Genomic DNA, 20,028 nt, shown 5'->3' on the forward strand with positions numbered 1-20,028 from the left:
GCACTGAAATCTCTATTGGCATTTTTCTCCTTTTAGTATTATAGCGACCTCTTGGTCATATAATTAATAGCACTGTTGATGGTTCAGATCCAAGTTAAATCAGACATGGAGAACATTACTATAACTAAAGACTATCTGAAAGCTAAAAATGTTTATACAAAGATACTACATAAAATGCTCTATGGAGCTGAACAAACTTAGGTGACATCATGCTGAGCCTCTCATCTGTTCTGAATGAAAACCGCCTGTTTTAATGATGGTTAGATATCTGAAAATAAACTGATGCTTATGACTTCCAAAATTGGTCAAGAGATTTCCTGTTGCTAGCCTACTATCTTCATACACTGACAGATATTAAATATGTAAGTGGCAGCAGGTGCATCTCCTCTTTTAGGGAAAGAGTCAGTAATTGGTCAGCTGGCTTTCAACATTGAAGACTGTTAAAGCCTCAGTGTGATGTGGTGCAGAGAGCCTTTCCTCTCTCCCCCTTCCATTGCAACCTTGCAGTTACAGCCTCCTGAACTCAGTGACTGCTCCCTTCCTAGTTCCAGCCCACCCACATGAGGTAAGGTCCTTGCTGTACCCTCCTCTGTATTGGCTGGTGAATCTGGCTGACCAAACTGTTGGGGACACATTGGAGCCTACTGCAGAATCTCTTTTTCTAGAACTCCCTTTGGGATAGGGACATTTCTGCACTGACTAACAAAGAACTTCCATTAATCAGGGCAGTACAGCTACAGGATGCAACAGACAGGAAGGAGGGTTTGAAGTCTGAATTGGTGTAGCTTCCACTCTTTCTTGTGTTATATCACAAAAAACACTGCATGTCTTAATTTGCACAGTAGGACTCAAACTGGGCTCAATTACTATCACGTTATTACAATATGGTTTCTCAGACTGTATGCAATGGTATAAGCCATTTTAGCACACTAGATAAGCAGAACTTAATGCAAAAGCTAAAGTTCAAATTTCTAAGAGTTACAAAACACAAACACAATACCCCACGGAGTACAGGGAATATAATTTCATGAAACTTGCCTTTAAGAACATGGCTATTACGAATAATGATTGCTAATCACCTGTGTCACCAAAGTACCGCATGTCCATTAAAAACCACTTAGTATCTACCCATTTTGTACATTTGGTTTCAAAACAACTGAGTTTTAAAATAGCAACCTAATTAATCCAGTTAAAGGTGAGCTGTAAAAGCGAAAACATGTCTACTATTTCTTTATTATATAAATACGGCCTCAGAGTCTTTCCCTCAACTTTCTTTTTTTATATCTGTATATCAGCAATATCAGAGCATGATTCATTTCTTTCTTGGAGAACACTAGAGAGCTTGAAAGATGATTCTCAAGGTTGAAATCTGACATGCAGTTCTATCCAATTGAAAAGGAAGGAAATGCTGTGTCTGAGGCAATTCGATGAACAACCTCCTGCCAACAGAAATACAAAACTAATAGTCATTCCCTCTAAACGAAAAAAACGTCCAAAAATAAAGAGCTAGTGAGTAAGGGTAACAGGTGATCAGTGATATGCTGTACTGGCTCCAGTGGAAAAGCTTTACACCAACCCTTAACAGCAGTGCTAGAGGGACTCCACAAAAATCAATAAGCACCGGTGGACAGAAAAATAAATCAGAATTTCACACCTACCCAGAATGATGAGTGCCCCTGGAGAAACATTCATCCTGTTTGTTATTGATAGTACTCTTTGATGTTAGTACTTGCTTAGGGTAGTTTTTCTCTTTAGATCTTAGAAGTAGAAACTGGCACTGTTGTTACAGGTAAAACTAAGTGTAGGTAAAATGTTTATATTCTTGCTTTCATCTAAAAAACATTTATTTTGAATACTGCATTTCTTACACTCATTTTCCCCCTTATAATTTAAAATATTTTTGTACTGCATTCAGGAAACAATATGGGGCAATTTGACACCTGTAAAACTGCATATGGATAGTAGCCAAAGATTGTATGTAAATAGATACCGTATTTATGCTATTTCAAAATTATGCATGTCTGATGTATTTGGTTTATTTAAGTCATATGTCTCATTTTAATGACAAATTTATTTCTATATTTTTGGCATTTACCTTTCACTCCAGAATACTCTTCAATATACAGGCCAAAGTTTTCAGACTTTTTTTGCCTAGAGTTAAGGCATTCAAACAGGACTGTTCTGATTTCCAGAGTTGAGGAGCACCTACAACTCGAAGTTAAGTCAGTAAGAGGTACAGATGCTCAGCACCTTTGAAAATCAGGCTACTTCTCTGGAGATGCCCAAATATTAATTTAGGTGCCTAACTTAGGGCATCTATTTTGACCACAATACTTAAAAACAGCTTTCCTCTGAAGAACCAAACCAAAATTGCTGCCTTAAATTCATTTTCCCATAAAAGAAAAGTTACTTACTCTACAGTAACTGATTCTCCAAGATGGATTCCATTCCTGGTATGCATGTGCCCCATGCATGTGAAATAGGATTCTTTTGGCTAGCAGTGTCCACTGCAGCTTCATTTGCGACTTGCATGTACTCATGCCTCCCACTTGTGAAGGGTATAAAGAGCAGAGTGGGCCAAACCATCTTTCAGTTTGCCGATGCAGAATTCCAGGAGTCAGACACGTAGTAGCAGGGAATAAGAGCGGGTTAGGGAATTCGTATTATCGTGAAGAAACAGTTACTGTATGATAAGATTCTGTCTTCTGGGAATTGTCCATACAGATTCTAATCTTGTTGCCTATCCAGCAGCTTTCTTTCTGCTTGGGAGGAAGAACAGAGCAGATGATGCAAGATTATTTGAAATAGGACCAGGGTGGAAAGGAACAGGATTACTGGGGGCAGGACTCACAGAGTTCACCTAGAGGAGTGATATATGGAACATCGCTTGGGGATATGTCCCTCTCTGAGGCAAAATAGGCACCAGAAGTGCTTGTGTCATTAAGTGGCAAGGAAGCTTTGTAGAAAAAGCACGTTTGGAATACCAAGAATTTTGCTTCTGCCCTATTGATAAAGCCCCAGGAGGTGTGGGATGGGGTGCCTAACCACTAAAATTTAACTAAGAAAAATACATATTTTTATATACATAGTCATCAAAGAACCAACTATATGAACTAATACAACTATAGTGCAGAGAAAAGGGCTGACACTGGATGGATTCCATCACACTGCCACATCCGATAAGAAGGAACAAGGGGGTCACTGGGACTGCTTTGCCCTTTAGGCCCACAGGTAGGAGGATGGGTACAAGGATATCTGTGGTGCAGGTGTGACCCCAATGGATTGCTGTCCAGAAGAATCAGATCTCAGGTGACAGCACCACGAGTGGATCTGCATGGAAGAACTTTGCAAGAAGAATGAAGGTGACAATCCTGTACATTTGTCAAACTTTTCTTTGCAATTCTCAGTGCAGCTTTCATGAAGTGAAATGGGCTCCTTTTCGGAAGCCAAATACCTATTGAAATCCAGGATCATTAATTTAAAAACCTGTATAAAAGTGGGTAGACCAAGTACGAAATAGTTTAAAGTCGGCAAGTTTAAAAGGATACTTTTTTTAAAAAATGAATTTTTTTTAACCTGAGGAAATACTTAGGTTAAAATTTGAAAGGAATTAAAAATCCAATACACTTGATCATATGTTTACTTGTTGTATTTCTCTGATCTTATACAATCTTATGAAAGGATATTGGTTTGTTTCTAGAGAATTTCACTTTCAAAACCTTATGCAATGACAAAAAACGAGTTTTTTTTTTTTTAAATTAAAAATACTTGAATTTGAAGTCAAATTAGATCCCAGTGTCTTTTTAAATTCTAGAAGGATTGTATACATTGCAAGTACTTCATATTTAATTTGATCAAATGGATCACTATTTGTCTTTTATACTGAAATATCTGGCATTTAACAAAGTTGCTATTCACGTAGCAAATTTAATTTTGATCAAATTTTGAATGTATATGGGATCTCACCAAGTGACTTCACTACTTGTATTCTGTCCTCTTGGCAGATCAAGATGAAATAGCAACCATAAGATTAATGAAATATTGATTCTGAAGTCTTTACTATTTTACAAAGAGCACAACTTAAGAAATACAGCATTCAAACTTTTTCACTTTAAAAAAGTCAGGAAACCACCATGTATGGTCAGGGAATCACCAAGAAGTAAATTCTGAAATTATTCATTCAGCCACTGTGCAGCCGATGACTTTATATACTAACAGTGAAAAAATGTTTATATAGGATGGAAAAAATTGTCTATACAGATAGTGACATCATATTTTCAACAACTCTTGCTAATGGCTTTCAGGAACAACAACAAAAATCATACTTTATCAGTTTATTCAACTGAGGTAGGGGGTTCTCATACAGCAAACTTCTCAGAGGTGACTGTATAAAATTCAACGTCATTAAAAAGATAATATAGCACAAGGAATCAGACTACTCAGTGGTCAGATAACCAATGTGAAGTGGCAAGTTAAAAAAAAAAAAAAGTGAAAGAATGTAACCAGAAGTAATTTGTGCCAGACAAGACTTGATTCTAGAAAGAGAAAGAGTATCAGACTGCATGGTGACTATATCCGTGTAACGTGTTTTCTTTCTAAAGCTCTGGGATTAACTGCATTCCTTTTGCACCTTTCAGCTCATGTACATTCTGCCCTAATAATCCATCTTGGACTATTAACATACCAAATTTATTAACTGTTTTCAAACAGCTATTTCTCTTCACCCAAAAGAGCATTCACTGTTTGCAGAATGTTAAGGTATCACGTAAAGTGACTTGCTAGAGTCAGTGCTGAGCAACCGTGTTAAGATCCTTTACTTACAGGCGGCAGAGCTAGAAGGCACTTGCTAGAATTCCAGGCTCCCCAATTATATAAAACGCTGCAGTCTACCCTTCATGCATCATGAGATATTGAACTTTAAAATGGTGATAAATTGTTTTACAAAAAACGTATTCTAATTTCGTCTGTCACTCTGAAGTCCGTACATGGCAACTAAGGTGGCCATTATAGGTAAAAGGATAATAAAAAGCATAATACTTTCTAACAGTCAGCATACAAAAAATACAATGTGGAGTTTGTGGATAAAGATTTTATTAGCATTCTCTTGGCATGACCTTAATTCATGGTTTTTCCCACTCATGAGGCATGCCACAATTGCAAACTCATGCCAATAAAGGCTTTATACTAGCATGTGTTGTTCTACAATCTATTCTACACAAAATCTTTTCCTCCCCTTCGAGGAATGTATGATATGTAGATAGAAGGCAGATAGAAATTTTTAAAATAAACAGCTGGCTGCTTGAATTTCAGCCTTGAGAAAGGTGAAAAGTTTAACAAAAACCTTAACTACTCTCTATCACCCTACTTTTCCAGTTAAGGACTAAAAACGACTTCAATATATGCATATTCTGAGACAAGCAAAATATTCTTATTTTTATACTTAAAACATGACATTCTTACCACATAACTACTGTATTTTTCCAGTGTTCTAGTACTTCGAAAACTATGCCTACGTGAACATCAGTTTACAAGTCATACAACAATTATGCTATAACTGAGTTACTTGTATGAGCCTGAAGTGGTAATTTGTTATAGCTGTGTAAAACAAAAGTATTTAATGTGTTCCAACAGGCAGTTATTTATTACAACTGAGAACTCTACATACAGTATTGCACAAATTATAAATGGACTGATTAACAAAACGATATTCACACTTAACATACTAGTACTTGAATATACTTACTTGAACAGATTGTGCGTTAGGTGCTTTAGTAAATATGACAACTCTCAAGAGACTATTTCACAGACTATGAAAGTACAAACTTTCACTCAGAGAGCATATACATGAACACATGAATATGCAAAAGCCCCCAAGAACTAAAAAACTAAGGAGTGAATACAGGGATAGCACTTTTACCAACCACCTGTTACAGTCAATCTTTTTTTTTTTTTTTTTTTTTTTTTTAAACCTTCCAGTAAGAAGAGATTTACAAATCCAAGAATTTGTCCATCATTGGGACTATTTTAGATATTGGCTCTACAATACCACATATGCTTCACTTTTTTGGGGGGAGGAAGGGGAGAAGGAATGGAGGAGTGTTGTATTAGAAATTCAAATCTGCTCAGTGTGTTAGGTTTTCCCCATATATGTTGTTACTGTTCTGTAACTACTATATAAAATAAAGCAACTAATTCTGTATGACAGTTGATAAAGGAAAACAAGTGTTTTCACATCGATACCATATAATATACACATTACAAATATAATTAAAATTAAAGTATGAATATTAATTAAGCAATACATGTGGAAGCTTCAACCTTCTATTATTGTGGGCTGTGCGGACTACTGCAGGGAGGGTGCCATAGTTTTATTTCCTTCTCCCTCAGCCAGTTCTAGCTGCATTTCCACTCTCTCAGCTGGTATATTCCACTGTTTTCACCCTCAAGTACGAATAAACAACTCTCCAGAATTAATTCACCCCTGGATGGTTGATCTCCAGGCTTTATGCCTTATTCAGTCTCATCTGACTCCCCGACTCCAACTCCCTTCTTCTTTAAACCTAGCATCCACGTATTCCTTGTGAGCTCCCTTCCACCCCATTTCCCCCCACTCTTTTTGGCAAACTTTCAGCTCAGCTGTTCTAGCAACAGCTTCTTCCCCTCTGTACCCCTCCCAAAAGCTCCACAAGTAAGTGGCTTGATGCATTCATGGCCATTTAAATTACCCTAGCTCTCTGGAAAGCCTGGAGAGATGTTTACTGCTGCAAGTACCTAGGGAGGTGCTGAAGAAGGATACAAGTTGGGAAGATTGGTGTGTAGCCAGAAGAATCTCAATGAGCGAGAAGGGGATTAAACTAGTTTCTTTCTATCAAAGAAAATGGCTTCCTCCACGAAATAAATTTTACCTTCCTTTAAATTAATGTCAGTGTTAGTTTAAGAAAAAAGCTACTTTCATTGTTTTTATACACACCATAAAAATTCTGAATTTTTTTTAAACTACAATAAGATTTTCCTTTTATAAAAATTATCCTGACCCCAAACAACTGTTGAACAGAATTTAGAGTCAACCTTATAAGGGAAAACCTAACAGTTAGTCAAGTTACCAATGAGGTTCAAGCTGTGACAGTCAGTCATAAGTATGACTAGAGGAAGCTAGCAAAGTGACAAAATTCCTTCCCCCAAGCAATTTCCTTGTTTGGTGACCGGAGAGTATAGTGGGAATACATACATATGCTGCAAAAAGTTAAGGACCTGGGTTGGAAGCAGTTTAGGAATTTTGCTGTCTTGATCAATTGGGGCAAAGACAGACAAATGGGATGTGGGATAAGGAGGCCTGTGCATATTCTGCCTTAACATTCAAATTGTTGAAGATACTGCATTATTCTCGAACGCAACAATACTTGTTTTCCTAGTTGCAGCAAAGAGATTGTGCTTGCTACAAGGAAAGGAAAACATTTATATAGGAAATAAGATCTCAAAATAAAAGGGTGAGCATAACTGTAGAGACTTAAATTAGCTCATTCCAAGATGTAATCACTGTTGGAGATGTAATTTATGAAACTTTGGGCACTAGAAGGCAGGATTTTCTCTCTTTTAGAACTTCTTTTCTTTGAGAATAGATCACCAGTAAAACCACACTCAAAGAATCAAGGGGTGAAGATATTGGAAACCAACTTTTCTGTGTTTTATTTTTAAATGAGTATAGGTAAATTCTGAAGCCTATTCATACATATGAAATCTTACAGTTCTCTTCTAATTAAAGCAGATACATAGGCAGTGTGTTCTTAGAGAACACTTTTTTGAGGAATTGAAGGGTAAAGGAGAGGGAAATTACAAGAAAAATAAAAATATTGAGATTTATTTATCTTAATATATGAAAACACGGAAGTGCTTCTGCACCTTGCTGTTCTTACCTTCTAGAGCCCAATTCACCCCAAATTACTAATAAATATATTAGTGCTATAATTTAATACACAGGTTACATTTTCAAAATGCATTCACTTTATTTTCCTTGAAAGGCAGCCACACTTTACGAAGCCTAAAAACCTGAAAGAAATGTGATGGCTTTAGAAAGCCACAATATTGAATAAGTATTTCATGGTGTTAAAAGCCAAGGTAGTACTCCTGAGATTTCAAATGTTAAAGCTTTCGCCACAGCCACATGTTCCTTTGATATTTGGGTTATTGAAGACAAATTCACTGGATAGTTTGTCTTCTACATAGTCCATTTCTGTTCCCAGAAGTGTCAGCTGTGCTTTCTTTTCAATAAACACTCTGACTCCTTGAAGAAGAAAAAAACAAAACAACTGTTAGGTAATTTGACAAAGGTCTTGCTCATTCTGAACTCTTCTTGTTTACAGTACAATCTGGTAGATAATTATGATACAAAATGAAGCTAAAAACTGAAGTCTGTCAATGTAATTATTGTTGTATTTTCTTGCTTCTTTCAGGATATTCACGTTCATCCTTTTCTTGCCTCTGCTACAGAACTCAAATTGAGATAATCATTTATAGACAGCAAGTGATGGTAGAGTACTGATATTATGGTATATTTATTTACACTTCATGAGGGGTCATGCCAATATAATTGTATAACTGAGTGATAAAGTGATAAAGACACTCCCACATGCAGCAGACTGGAAATAAGGTGTAATTTTTATTTTATTTTATTTTAAACAGTGAGAGTAATTAACCTTTGGAACATCTTAAAAAGGACTTGGTGGATTCTGCATCATTGACAGTTTTTAAATCAAGACTAGATTTTTTAAAGACATATGACCTAGGAATTATTTTGGGGAAGTTCTATGGCCTATGTTATACAGGAAGTCTGACTACATGATCACAATGAACCCTTCTGACTTTGGTATCTATGAATTATGTTAATTAATCCACTGGGATTAATAACATTCCAAAGCTCCATGTTGCTTTCAAACAGCTGACTTTTTAAAGAAAACCTGCCTCAAAAATATTTTATTTTCTTTTTAAATGGAATATCCTTCCCCTTGCCAAAGTTATATGGATTAAGCTAATTACTAGCAATATTTACTCCTGTACTAGTGGGAGGTGTAAATTCCATCCACTGTACCATAAACTACCAGGGCTAGGAATTAGTGCTTCTGAAGTCTTAATAGCTGAAAATCCTAGCTTTTTCAATAGCATACAGAAGTTTTACAGTTTGTAGGATGTTGAACTGCAGTTTTGATTTATAGACTATTTAAGATTGCTCATTTTAGTAAGCCAATTTGGCTTTGTAGATGAAGAAATAAAAGATCGTACCAATAACGATAAACCCAAGAAAGGAATCCATTAGTCTATATAAAAGCAATGTTGGAAGGTCCTTTGTTTCATCTTAGTATATCCAGTCCCAGTTTATATCAATGTAATCCAGGGATGTAGAAACTCCAGGGGCCTGGGGCCTCCAAGGTTTCCATTGTGGGATTTGTATAGCCAAAAGAAGTAGGTTGTGCTGGCAAGGAAGAGCCTATGACTACAGCAGCTATAGGATGTGCTCCACCAAGCAACCTGCACCAGGAGGATCCTATGATACCCTAGCCTTAACTTAAAGCTGCACCACCAGATGTAAACATAGCCTTCCCTGCCCTGGAGAACTCCAATCCATGGTACACTGGCTGGACATACAGTGCGAAGGAAAAAGGATGTAATTTGTATCCTCTGTGCAAGCAGTACTTAATTTAATCTAGGAAGTTTTAACAAATTGGTACTTTTACAATGGAATCTAAAGTGACAACAGCAGCAATTCCTATTAGGGCACTCAAGGATCTCTCTCAGTAACTTCATGTAGCTAGTAAATTCTAGCCTCTTTACATCATAGTTTGGAAGTTTTGTAATCAAGTTATTCCATCTTCCAGCCCCCCTTTTTTAACTGCTTCAAATAGATAAAAACAAATAAATACTCACCATCTTGAATTACTTCTTCATCTGAGTCTCCTTTTGTTTTTGTATATTCTAATGTGTAAGAAAGTCCATTACACCCCCTTGTACGGACTCCAACTTTCACACCTACCTGAAATATAAGAGTTTTATTTATTAAACTTTTATTTAAATGCACAGTATTCCAGCAGAGAGTTGGAAATTCAATGCAAAAATCAACTTGCTAGCTACCACTCAATTTCTTCCCCCTGGCATCCATGGTTAAAATTAGGATGGATTAGTTTTAGGAATGAACAGCCAAAATGTTTTATTTTTGTGGTAGACTGACTGACTAGAAAAGCGAGTCAGAACTTTTAAGTTATAAAATGCATAATATATACTCAAACTGACGTCTAACTCATATTCAGTACACTGGTACAATTTATACCTATAATTCTACACTTGTAGTAGTAAGAGGGGTGAAAATGTAGACAGAGCAGAGTCATTTGTGCCATCATGTAGTCAGGGTTAGCCCAAGCCCTGTCTATACAACAACTTCCATTCTAATTTTGCTACTGCATGCAGTGCTGCACTGGTGGCAAGTCTTACACATCTAAGTTTTCCCATTGTGGACCAAGACCCTACAGCGTGTAAAAAATAGTGTTCTAATGTAATTCACTAGTAAAAATGTTGGTACCCTTTTAGGTGTTTGGTCTTATAAGCAGTTTGGATGAGAAAATCTTGCTTCAAAGCCAAATGGTTTTATAACATTAAATGGGACAGTTTATGTTTATATAGTACTTTCAGTCCATAGCACTTTACAAATTTGAACACTCACTCACCACAGAAAGGAAGCCAGTTCTAGGGCTTAATATGACGCATGTGAAGAAGCTGCCAGTAATATGACAGCAGTTTTGGACATGCAGCAAATGATATCCCATCCAAATGAAATTACATGGGGGGGATTATAAATTAGTTTAGTTTATCTTACCTTAGTTGAAAGTTAACAAAACATAGGGTTAATATCTCTACTCTTGCAAGAAGTGCCAGGGACCCTTTAATGCCCCCAAAAAAGGACAGGACCTTGTGTCTTAACTAACTCATCCAAGAGACGACACTTTTGAAAGCTCAATTCCCACTAGCAACATGTTAGTGGATCGGTCAGTAGAGACTCAGAAGATAAACTATTACTTATTGAATTACCAGTACCACTTCAAGAACTACCTAGATGTGCATCCAGTAACTGACCTGATCTTGCTTAGCTTCCAAGATACGAGAGGATCAGGTTACCAAATGTTATGACTTCAGTGTTCCAAATTCTCTCACCCAGCTCTCATCTCCCCAATAAAAATCACAGTGCAGGATCTTCTGTATGCCTGTCACAATGAGCTGCTGGCTGACATTTACTTCTCCTTACTATAGGAGCAATTTAAGCTATTTACATTATGTATGTATGTATTATGTATTTATGCTTTAAGTTTGTCAGCCTACAGTTACAACATTTTCACAGCATTCCTATGCTGATGAGCTGAGAGAACCTCTATTTCACAGTATACTAAAAAGTTACATGGATTGCAATTTTAATTAACCATATTACCACTTAGCCTTTACTACTTCTGATTTTTAAGGTCTGCTTAGCATGGACCCCAGCGAGCCATACTGACTCAGGATTCAGTTAATACAGTCTAATCATTAATATACTTGTAGATCAGACCAAAAGAACATCTTAATAAACTACAGTTGAGGAGTGGTTGCCAGGGGCACTTGGATCAGAAAACACTCTGCACAGTGACACTATCTATTCCGAACAGTCATATGGTACCCTGCACATGATCTCTTTACTGCATAATTATGAGTATGAGGGGGAAGGAAATAATCTGTATAATTATTGTGTTGGATGGTATTAATGGCTGCCAAGAGGATCTTTAATTTATGACAATCACAGACCTTGTAATAACTGATGGGTATGTTTAACCACCCATTTCAGGGTAAAATACAGGGGCATTTAATTGTTACATGTAGTGATAGCTGGAAACAAGAAAGCCACCACCCAAAGCAACAGGCTACATGGCAAACTCGTTCAGAAGCTAAACCATGTGGGCTGAGATGGTTCCTTGGGATTAATTACAAACACAGGGACGAGGGGACTGACTGGTTGTAATTGCATTTGTGATAGACAGAAAGCCAGCAGAAAGTGAGAGAAGTAGTAGTGAGTGTGGCCCCGGTAAGAAATAAGAGAGAGACTTTATTTTGGGCACAGTACTTGCCAGACAGGCAAACTCAGATGTCCCCCTCGCCCCCTATGTTCAGAGAAACAGGACTGTGTGTACATTCTTCTAAACAAACAGGATCACACCAAAGAAATAACTGACTAGTATAATCAATTTCTTCTCCTAACGCAGAGGTCCCCAAACGTTTTACACCACGCCCCCCCTTACTCCTGTCCACGCTGCCCCTGCCCAGTTCCTCCCCTGCCAAGTGGGGCTGGGAGTGGGGCCACAGTCAGGGCCAGGGCCAGGGCAGTAGCAGAGCATTGGCGCTTCCGAGCTGGAAGTCCCATAGTGGGGGGAGGAGGATGACTCCCGCGCCCCCTGCAACATTCCTCCCTGCCCCCCAGGAGGGCATACCCCATACTTTGAAGACCTCTGTCCTAATGGAAACAACCTTGCAAGGCCCCAAATTACTGGCTAACCCCCGGCCAGAAGGGGCAATATTATGAGGATGTAACATACTTCACAACAAAATAATCTGCTTTAAGAAATTCAAAAGTTTTATGAAACTATTTAAACAATTCACATCAACAGTTGGAGATTTCTTACCATACTAGGAAATCATGACTGTACTAGCATCAACAGATTAGACTCGTTTAATTAAAATGGTAGCATGGACATACTTTAACCTTTAAAGAATGCATGCAATCTGTCTCAGATTGTGACTGTTGACTTATTGTCATGATAGTCAATTTCCCTGCCTCATTTGAGTTTTATACATGAAAATAAAGCTTGTTGGACAAATGCATTTATTAAAAAATAAAGGAAGATCTCATGTCTATATGGTGTCCACAGTGATTGTTTCAAGCTGCATTGTTTTACACTGATCACAAGTCCTTCACAGGGCAGCTGCTAGAATAAAAGTAATTAAGAGCACTCTTCATAAGGTATGCTAAAAATATTAGTATAGTGTACAAGAATGCCTTCTATTTCTACTTACGTGCTCAGGTTTATCTTTAAGAAGCTGTTTTATTTTATGTACAGCTGACGGAGTCTGAAAAATAAAGAGATTTTATTAACTTTTCCCTGCTTTGAAAATGTTAATGTTGTGAATAATATTCAGTTTTTTACTACTTCTGCTGTCCATTGTAAATAAGAGTTCAGTGTCGTTCCAACGTCACAGCTTTCAAGTTTTCAGTTCAGTTTGTCATCCCGCGCCTTGGAAGTCCACCTCTTGCACTAGTGTCACCAGTGAGAGTAAACTACAATCAACTCCCTAAATTGCATAATCTTAAATTTTTTTTCAGACATGGACTCATAGAATTAACATGGTTAATGTACATGAGGATTTCCTGAAAAGAGCAGAGTTTTTAAATTAACTTCACCACAAGCTGAAAATAACGTAAAAGGCAACAAACAACCCCTCATCCCCCACCAGACTATATATTTATAGCTAGTAAATGAATACATCACAGGAAGGTTGGGCCTAAAATTTAGATTCTCTTTTTAAAAAATACAGCACTGAAAATTAAGAAGCTTCTTAAGAAGCTCTCCACAATATTTTTTTTTGTTAAGTTTGTAACCAAATACTGCAATATCATGCTGGTACATAAAACCCAGAAAATATTAGTTTGCCTTCATTGCCCAACCTGGGTGAAACAGAGTAACTAAACATAGATCATGAAACAATGAGAATTTTGAAATTATTTCAGTTTAAGATAATAAAACAAGTTTTCTTGTGTTATTAAACTATGATATTTAATGGCAGTGTTTCTTTAATATGTCATTGGAGTCACAGACATAAGTCTGCAATGGGGTCCCTTCAGTGAGCCGAGGGGACTAGACATTAGCATCCACTCGGTTGTGGGGCAATAGTAGGGGAGACGGGCTCCACCAGGCTCTGACCCAGGGCCCTAGGAAGGTCAGCAGCGTTTGGCCTCCAGGAGGGGCCCTCTGAGCTACCTTCCCTAGGTCATTTCCTACCATCGCTTCCTTTTCTCCAGTTCTGCTCCCAGATAAGGAGAAAAGAAAAAGAAAACTAAACTGCCAGTCCCAGCTGGGCTCCGCATCGTCCTGTTCCTTCAAGGGAGGCTCCTCCAGTCACTTTTGGCAGGAGCCTTCAGGGTAGGCCTGCACTCCTCTCCAGCTTCCCCTTTTCGAGCTGAGTTGCTCCCTTTTCAAACCTGACTCCAGTTGGAGCATGCTCTGCAGGGGCAGGGCTAGCTGGACCCAGTATAGTCCTGTAAGCCCTTCTGTCCCAATGTGGGATTTGTATACCCCATCACAAAGTCTTTCAATAAAGTGCCTTTTACGGTATCAAGCCAAACTTATATTTATCTGTAAATTAATAAAAATTATATACTGTTTATAGTCTAATGGCTTGCCTACAACACTGGGAGCTAAGAACTCTAGAGGTCTAATCTTGATACCCATTCTGACTCAGTGTTTGACCTCTGCATGACCTTTCTTTATCTGTAATATGGAGATAACACTTACAAGGCTGAGGAGCATTAGTTTACTAGTATTTGTATAGCGATGTTAGAGTTTAATAATTTTGTGTGCTAGAAGTTAAATAAAGAACACTTACATGGAAAACTTTGAACACCATGAGATATAAATTAGTAAATGCATGGAAACTTTCAACTAGAATGCATTTTCGTTTGTCTTCCCCGCACCTCTGACTCAACTATGAGAAGCCAGCAAGGCTCTGGCTCTGCAGAAAGCAGTCTTATAATGGTCTAGGTACTACAGAACTGGCTTCAGAAATAAACAAAACTATCAAAAGAAGTCTACCTTGTATACCTGCAAGTTTCCAAGGCATAACGGAGAAAGGTATAATCTTAAAATGATAATTCTATGATAATAGAGTTTTAGTTACATATACAGAGCAAAGCAAGAAGTCTAGTTTATATTGGAGTAACTTTGCTACAAGGGAAACACAGGGATTGCCATACCAAAGTGACCAAATATATTTAGTTAATAGCTTGTCTCCCATAGTGAAGATGGGCAGCTAATGCAAAGGAAAATATAAGCTCTCATAATGATATAAACTTATCATAAGAAAGCCAAAATTGACAAATGCATGCTCCCACTTATCTATGGTGAGTAGAAAATTTCCATGGTGAATAGGGGGCAGTTTCTACAGAAGTTTAGTTTTCATTTAAAAAAATTCTTGCTTTTATGGTTGTGAAAATAACCTTCTCAAGTCAAAATGACTGTACTCTGAGGCAGTTTTCCTTCTGAATCTTCTAACACGATCAACCAAGGCTCATGTTCCAATCTCAGCATACAGCCCAAGCAAGCAGGTCGTGCACTGAGAAGTTCTGAAGTTTAAACAATTTTGTGTCTTAGTTTTGAGGGGTAAAACTATTACCTCTCTAATTTAGCAGCTATTAAGATATGTCTTCTGGCTAATTTGTCAAGGTTAATCTTTATGCTGAAGGGAAACTTCTTCATGACCCGAGCTGGAAGTCAGTTTATGCCCCAACAGTCCTTTGGCTTCAGATTATATTCTTGCCAGTAAGAGTCACAGATAACCACTAGATTTTAAAAATTTTTTTGTAGGTTTTCTTTCTTTTTTTTTTAAAAAGAGATACCTAAGGTTATGAGTACAAGATAATTAAAGTAAGGTTACAGTTGAAACCTCAAACCACTCACCACACAGAAGGCAAGCTTCCTTCAAGACTTCGTAACAAGTTCCTCCAGAACGTTGCAACATTAACAACCTCCCTCAGAACACCATCCTTGCCACCATGGAAGTCACCTCCCTACACGTCAAATCCCTCATCATAAATGACATTGCTGCCTACCTCAAATACCTACAAGACAACTTAACAACACTTGGAAATCCACCCTAAACACATTGTCAAAACTCACCCATTTCATCCTCACTCACAACAACTTCATATTTAACAACACACATTTTGTCCAAACTATGGGAATGGAAATGGATATTAGGATGGTTCCCCAATATGTCAACCTCTTCATGGGCAACCTTGAGAAAGAATTTCTGGAAAAATAAATCACGAAACCAATGACATACCTGAGATGATGAAATTATTATTCATTTGTCTGGACACAAGACCTAAACTCCTTCAGATTTCCACCACATCCAACCATCCAAACTCTCTCTAGAACACTCCCACACCAGCATCAACTTCTTCAACACCATGATTAGCTTTAACAATGGACTATACATGACTATACACAAGAAACCCACGGAACACCATACTAACCTCCACAGATGCAGCAATCACCTCAGACGTACCAGAAAGAATGATCATTTACAGACAGGCACTCAGAATATGCTTTGAAGAGAAAGTCTAGGATACACACCTTAACACCACCTTTGCTAAACAAGGACACTGCACCAGAGAAGTAGCTTGCACTGTGGAAAGACACCCAAATACCCTGGAAAAAACCAGCTTTGATACAGAAAAAAACCAAATAAGCCCATTGATGGCACACTGCCACCACCCTAAAATCCCAGTGGGGTATCAAACAATTGCAATCCATATTTGATGGGAACCATACCCTGAAAGAAATTGTTCCCCAACCACATTCTTTCGGCTTTCAAACAGCTCCCAGGCCTCGCCAAGCTCATCATCAGAAGCAAGCTCCCCATAGATCAGGGCACATTAACTCAAAGTGGCACAAGAACCTGCCAAAACAACAGATGCAAAATCTGCAGACATATCACTACTGCTGTGATGATCAATATACCTCACAGCACACCTTTCAAGATTTATGGAACTACACATGCTTATCACAATATGTGGTGTCCTCGAGTGCATCAAATGCCCCCAACAACATGGGTGAAACCAGACAATCACTACGCTCTCGAATGAATTCACATAGAAAAATGATAAAATACAAAAACACCATATCACATAGGTGCTAACTCTTTTCACTTTCAATATTTGTCCACAAAGGAAACCTGCACAATATTTTCAAAAGGCAAGCTTTGGAACTTAAATTCATAACTCTGCTAGACATCAAAAACCATGGACTCAACATAGACATTGGTTTCATGGCTCATTACAATGATTTGTAACTCACTCCCATTGCCTCTTCAACCTTAACTGCCCTTTTCAAACCCCTTATGCATATCAATCTAACCCTCAAGTGACCACTAGTGGCTTCATACAACATGTTATGCCATATGCTTAATCTGTCCCAACTTGTATTTAGCTCAGACACACAGATTTCCTTCCCCAGACCTGAAGGGCTGTGCGCCGCTCAAAAGCCTGTACCTTTCACCAACTGAAATTAATTCAATTACAAAAAAAAATAAATTATCTCACCTATCTTGTCAACTCTCCTGGTTGAAATTTAACATGAAAAAATGTCAGGTAATTCAATGTCATGTTTTTGAAAGCACTTGTATCTCACTTCTTCTTTCTGTAAACCATAATTTAGTATTTCTTCATTTTTTGAAATGTAACACTTCAGATATTAATATAGTTTCCCCCTTTAATTCACAAGTGTCCAATTATTAGTCTTACTGATCAAGTACCCTCAATAATAGCCTTTGACAAGTGAGTTCTACAAGTTAAGCATGTCATTTAATTACCATACTCCTTTAGTCCACTTTGAAGGCCAACCTCTACACTCAATTATGTGCATACAACCCATTTTAGAATGAGCATTTTTTGGGGCTTATTTTGTTGCTCTTTTGACTGGGAGGCTGACAGTTGCCTGTTTGCTGACATGGACCATGTGAAGATCGTCATTTTCTACCTTCTGAGGAGACCCTGAAATAGGGATGGACCTATAATTGCATCTACAGAATGTTGTACTGCATACATACATGAGTGAGACAGAATAAGCAATGGAGGGCAGAATTAGGCCCTAACTTGGCTGCTTTTTTTAATTAATTGAGTGCTACCCTAAGTACTGTGGGGAAGGATATACAAGAACATCTAAGCAGGCCTCTGTCTCTTTTGTTTCTATCACTGGTCTTTTTACTCTTCTCTTTTCTAAAGAAACTAGTCCTTGTCTCAGACGTCCCTCATTCACAAGTGTGCCTGTTCATTTCAGCGCCCTTCTGCATTATTAGATTATGGGACGTAGTACAGATCTATTCTGATGTGACATCAAAAGAAAAAAAAATAACTAGTGGTCATAAGCATAAATCTTGCTTATTATACACACACACATGAAACAGGCAGTACAAAAGGAAAGCACACAATATAAAGTGCCATGTAAATCATGGGCCATTTTAGAGGTACATTTCTACAGGGCAATCATGGATTAAAAACATCATGATTGAACTTTGTCTGTGCAGATGGATAGAGAGAAATGTGGGGTTGATCTGTGCTGACATTGGTACAATTGAACTGATCAGCATCATAGCTTCTTCCTCATCCAAAACACACCAATGCCTCAGCCACAGCACAGGCAACATCCCTGCAGGGCTGAGTGGGTGGCATCAGCTGGAGATTCTTACATTGTTACTGGAGATAATAGTTTTGACAACTCCAAACAGTCAAAATAGAGAGTCAGTCTCCTAAAAATAAAGAGATTAGTTTGAAATCGGAGATTTAAAATACATGCGTGTGCATATGTATCTACATAGGGATCTTTTTTTCAGGGGTTCTCAAACTGGGGGTCACGAGGTTATTATGGGAGGGGTAGTAAGCTGTCAGCCCCCAAGCATGCCGGTATGAATGGCATAGCATGGGGGTCATCACAGTCTGAAATGTTTACAAAGGGGGGGTCCCAGCAAAAAAAAAGTTTGAGAACCCCTTAGTGCAGCATTCCTCATTGCAAGCCTCGGGAGCCAGTGGTGGCTCCCATTGACCCTACGTGCGGCTCCCTGACTAATAGCTTATATTCCAATTTATTTTATTTTTAACATTAAAATAAGTACTGAGCCTATCAAAGTCCACCTTCTTTACACATCACCTTGACCACATGGTACAAAGTGCGCCAGTAAGAACATCTAAGTATATCCGTTAGTGTATGATAACGGTAATATTACCACAGCAAACAGTGTAGTGTTCAGCCGTCTGCGGTCTATATTATTTTTTGGCCCCAGTGAGTTACTGGGAAGAATGGCTAGATTCTTAATTCCATCAAAGAGAAAATCGGAAAGTGAAACAGAAGAAAAAGCAGGTAAGAACATAACTGTGGCTATTAACGAAGTGAACAAACAGAAGTTTTAGTTACATGGGTGGCTCTGTGACATTACATCATTAAGGAGTAGCAAGCAATGTGTTCATTTAGTAGCTGATGTGCCTCTCACACTGAAGGCTTTTTTTTGGCCAGAGTGGTCCCTCCCCCCACTTGAAAAATAGTGCAGATCACTGCCTCAGTGTCTTCTGGATCCTGAGCCCTCACCCTGCATTTGCTTCCCCCTTTCAAGCTTTTCGGCACAACCACAAGAGGTGACAGCGCCTCTGAAGCGAAGTGAAGGTCTGGTGTAATCGAGACGCCGGCAGCCGGGGCTTCACGAAGAGCACGACAGATCACCACGCTCACAACCAATCTCGACAGGTTCCCCCCACCTCCGCTCCGCCCTGCGACCCAAGCGAGAGCCTGGCCAGGCCGTTCGCTCCCGCCTATCAGAACAGACCCTCCGGGACTCCTGCACTCCCCGCCCCAGGCCTGCTCTTCGCCACGGCGAGGGGGAGAAGGGGTGGACAACAATCGCCCGGAGAAGCGCCCACAACCCGCCGGGCACCAGCTCCGCTCACCGCCGCGGCCCCGCACACCTGGCGCCGGGGCTAACCGGCGCCGCGGGCGCAGCGCAACCCGCCGCGCGATACCCACCAGGGTAAGGGCGGCCCGCGTGGCCTGTATCTTTCTCTTGCTCACGGCCCGGACCGTGGCTCTGACCACCGAGGAAGCCATTCCGCCCCTCACCGCCGTCCTCTCCAGCTGTCCATGGGGACACACACCGGGAGGGGGGGAGAGGGGCGGACTGAAGGACGCAGAGCGCGCGCGA

At 39.0% G+C, this 20,028-nt stretch overlaps 1 protein-coding gene across 1 annotated transcript; it reads right to left on the reverse strand.

Annotated features, from left to right (window-relative positions):
* Positions 1-4,883: 4,883 nt before the first annotated feature.
* ISCA1 (iron-sulfur cluster assembly 1) lies at positions 4,884-20,028 on the reverse strand. Its single transcript, XM_067568648.1, has 4 exons — positions 19,854-20,028; positions 13,081-13,134; positions 9,919-10,024; positions 4,884-8,281 (listed from the first exon to the last, which is right to left on the reverse strand). Exons 1-4 carry the CDS (start codon positions 19,932-19,934, stop codon positions 8,133-8,135), a joined length of 390 nt encoding a protein of 129 aa, XP_067424749.1. The 5' UTR covers positions 19,935-20,028; the 3' UTR covers positions 4,884-8,132.

Source organism: Emydura macquarii, unplaced genomic scaffold (assembly GCF_026122565.2).
Source record: "Emydura macquarii macquarii isolate MOO-44397 ecotype Brisbane River unplaced genomic scaffold, CSIRO-AGI_Emac_v2 contig_2897, whole genome shotgun sequence".
Lineage (NCBI taxonomy): Eukaryota > Metazoa > Chordata > Testudines > Chelidae > Emydura > Emydura macquarii.

Excerpts from the sequence above, each read along its gene's own strand:
- ISCA1 (XM_067568648.1), bottom strand. The coding sequence starts at position 19,934 with ATGGCTTCCTCGGTGGTCAGAGCCACGGTCCGGGCCGTGAGCAAGAGA. Across the intron at positions 13,135-19,853 it reads CGCGGGCCGCCCTTACCCTG|ACTCCGTCAGCTGTACATAA; the intron begins GTGGGTATCGCG and ends TTTATTTTTCAG. Across the intron at positions 8,282-9,918 it reads TGAAGAAGTAATTCAAGATG|GAGTCAGAGTGTTTATTGAA; the intron begins GTGAGTATTTAT and ends TTCTTCTTCAAG.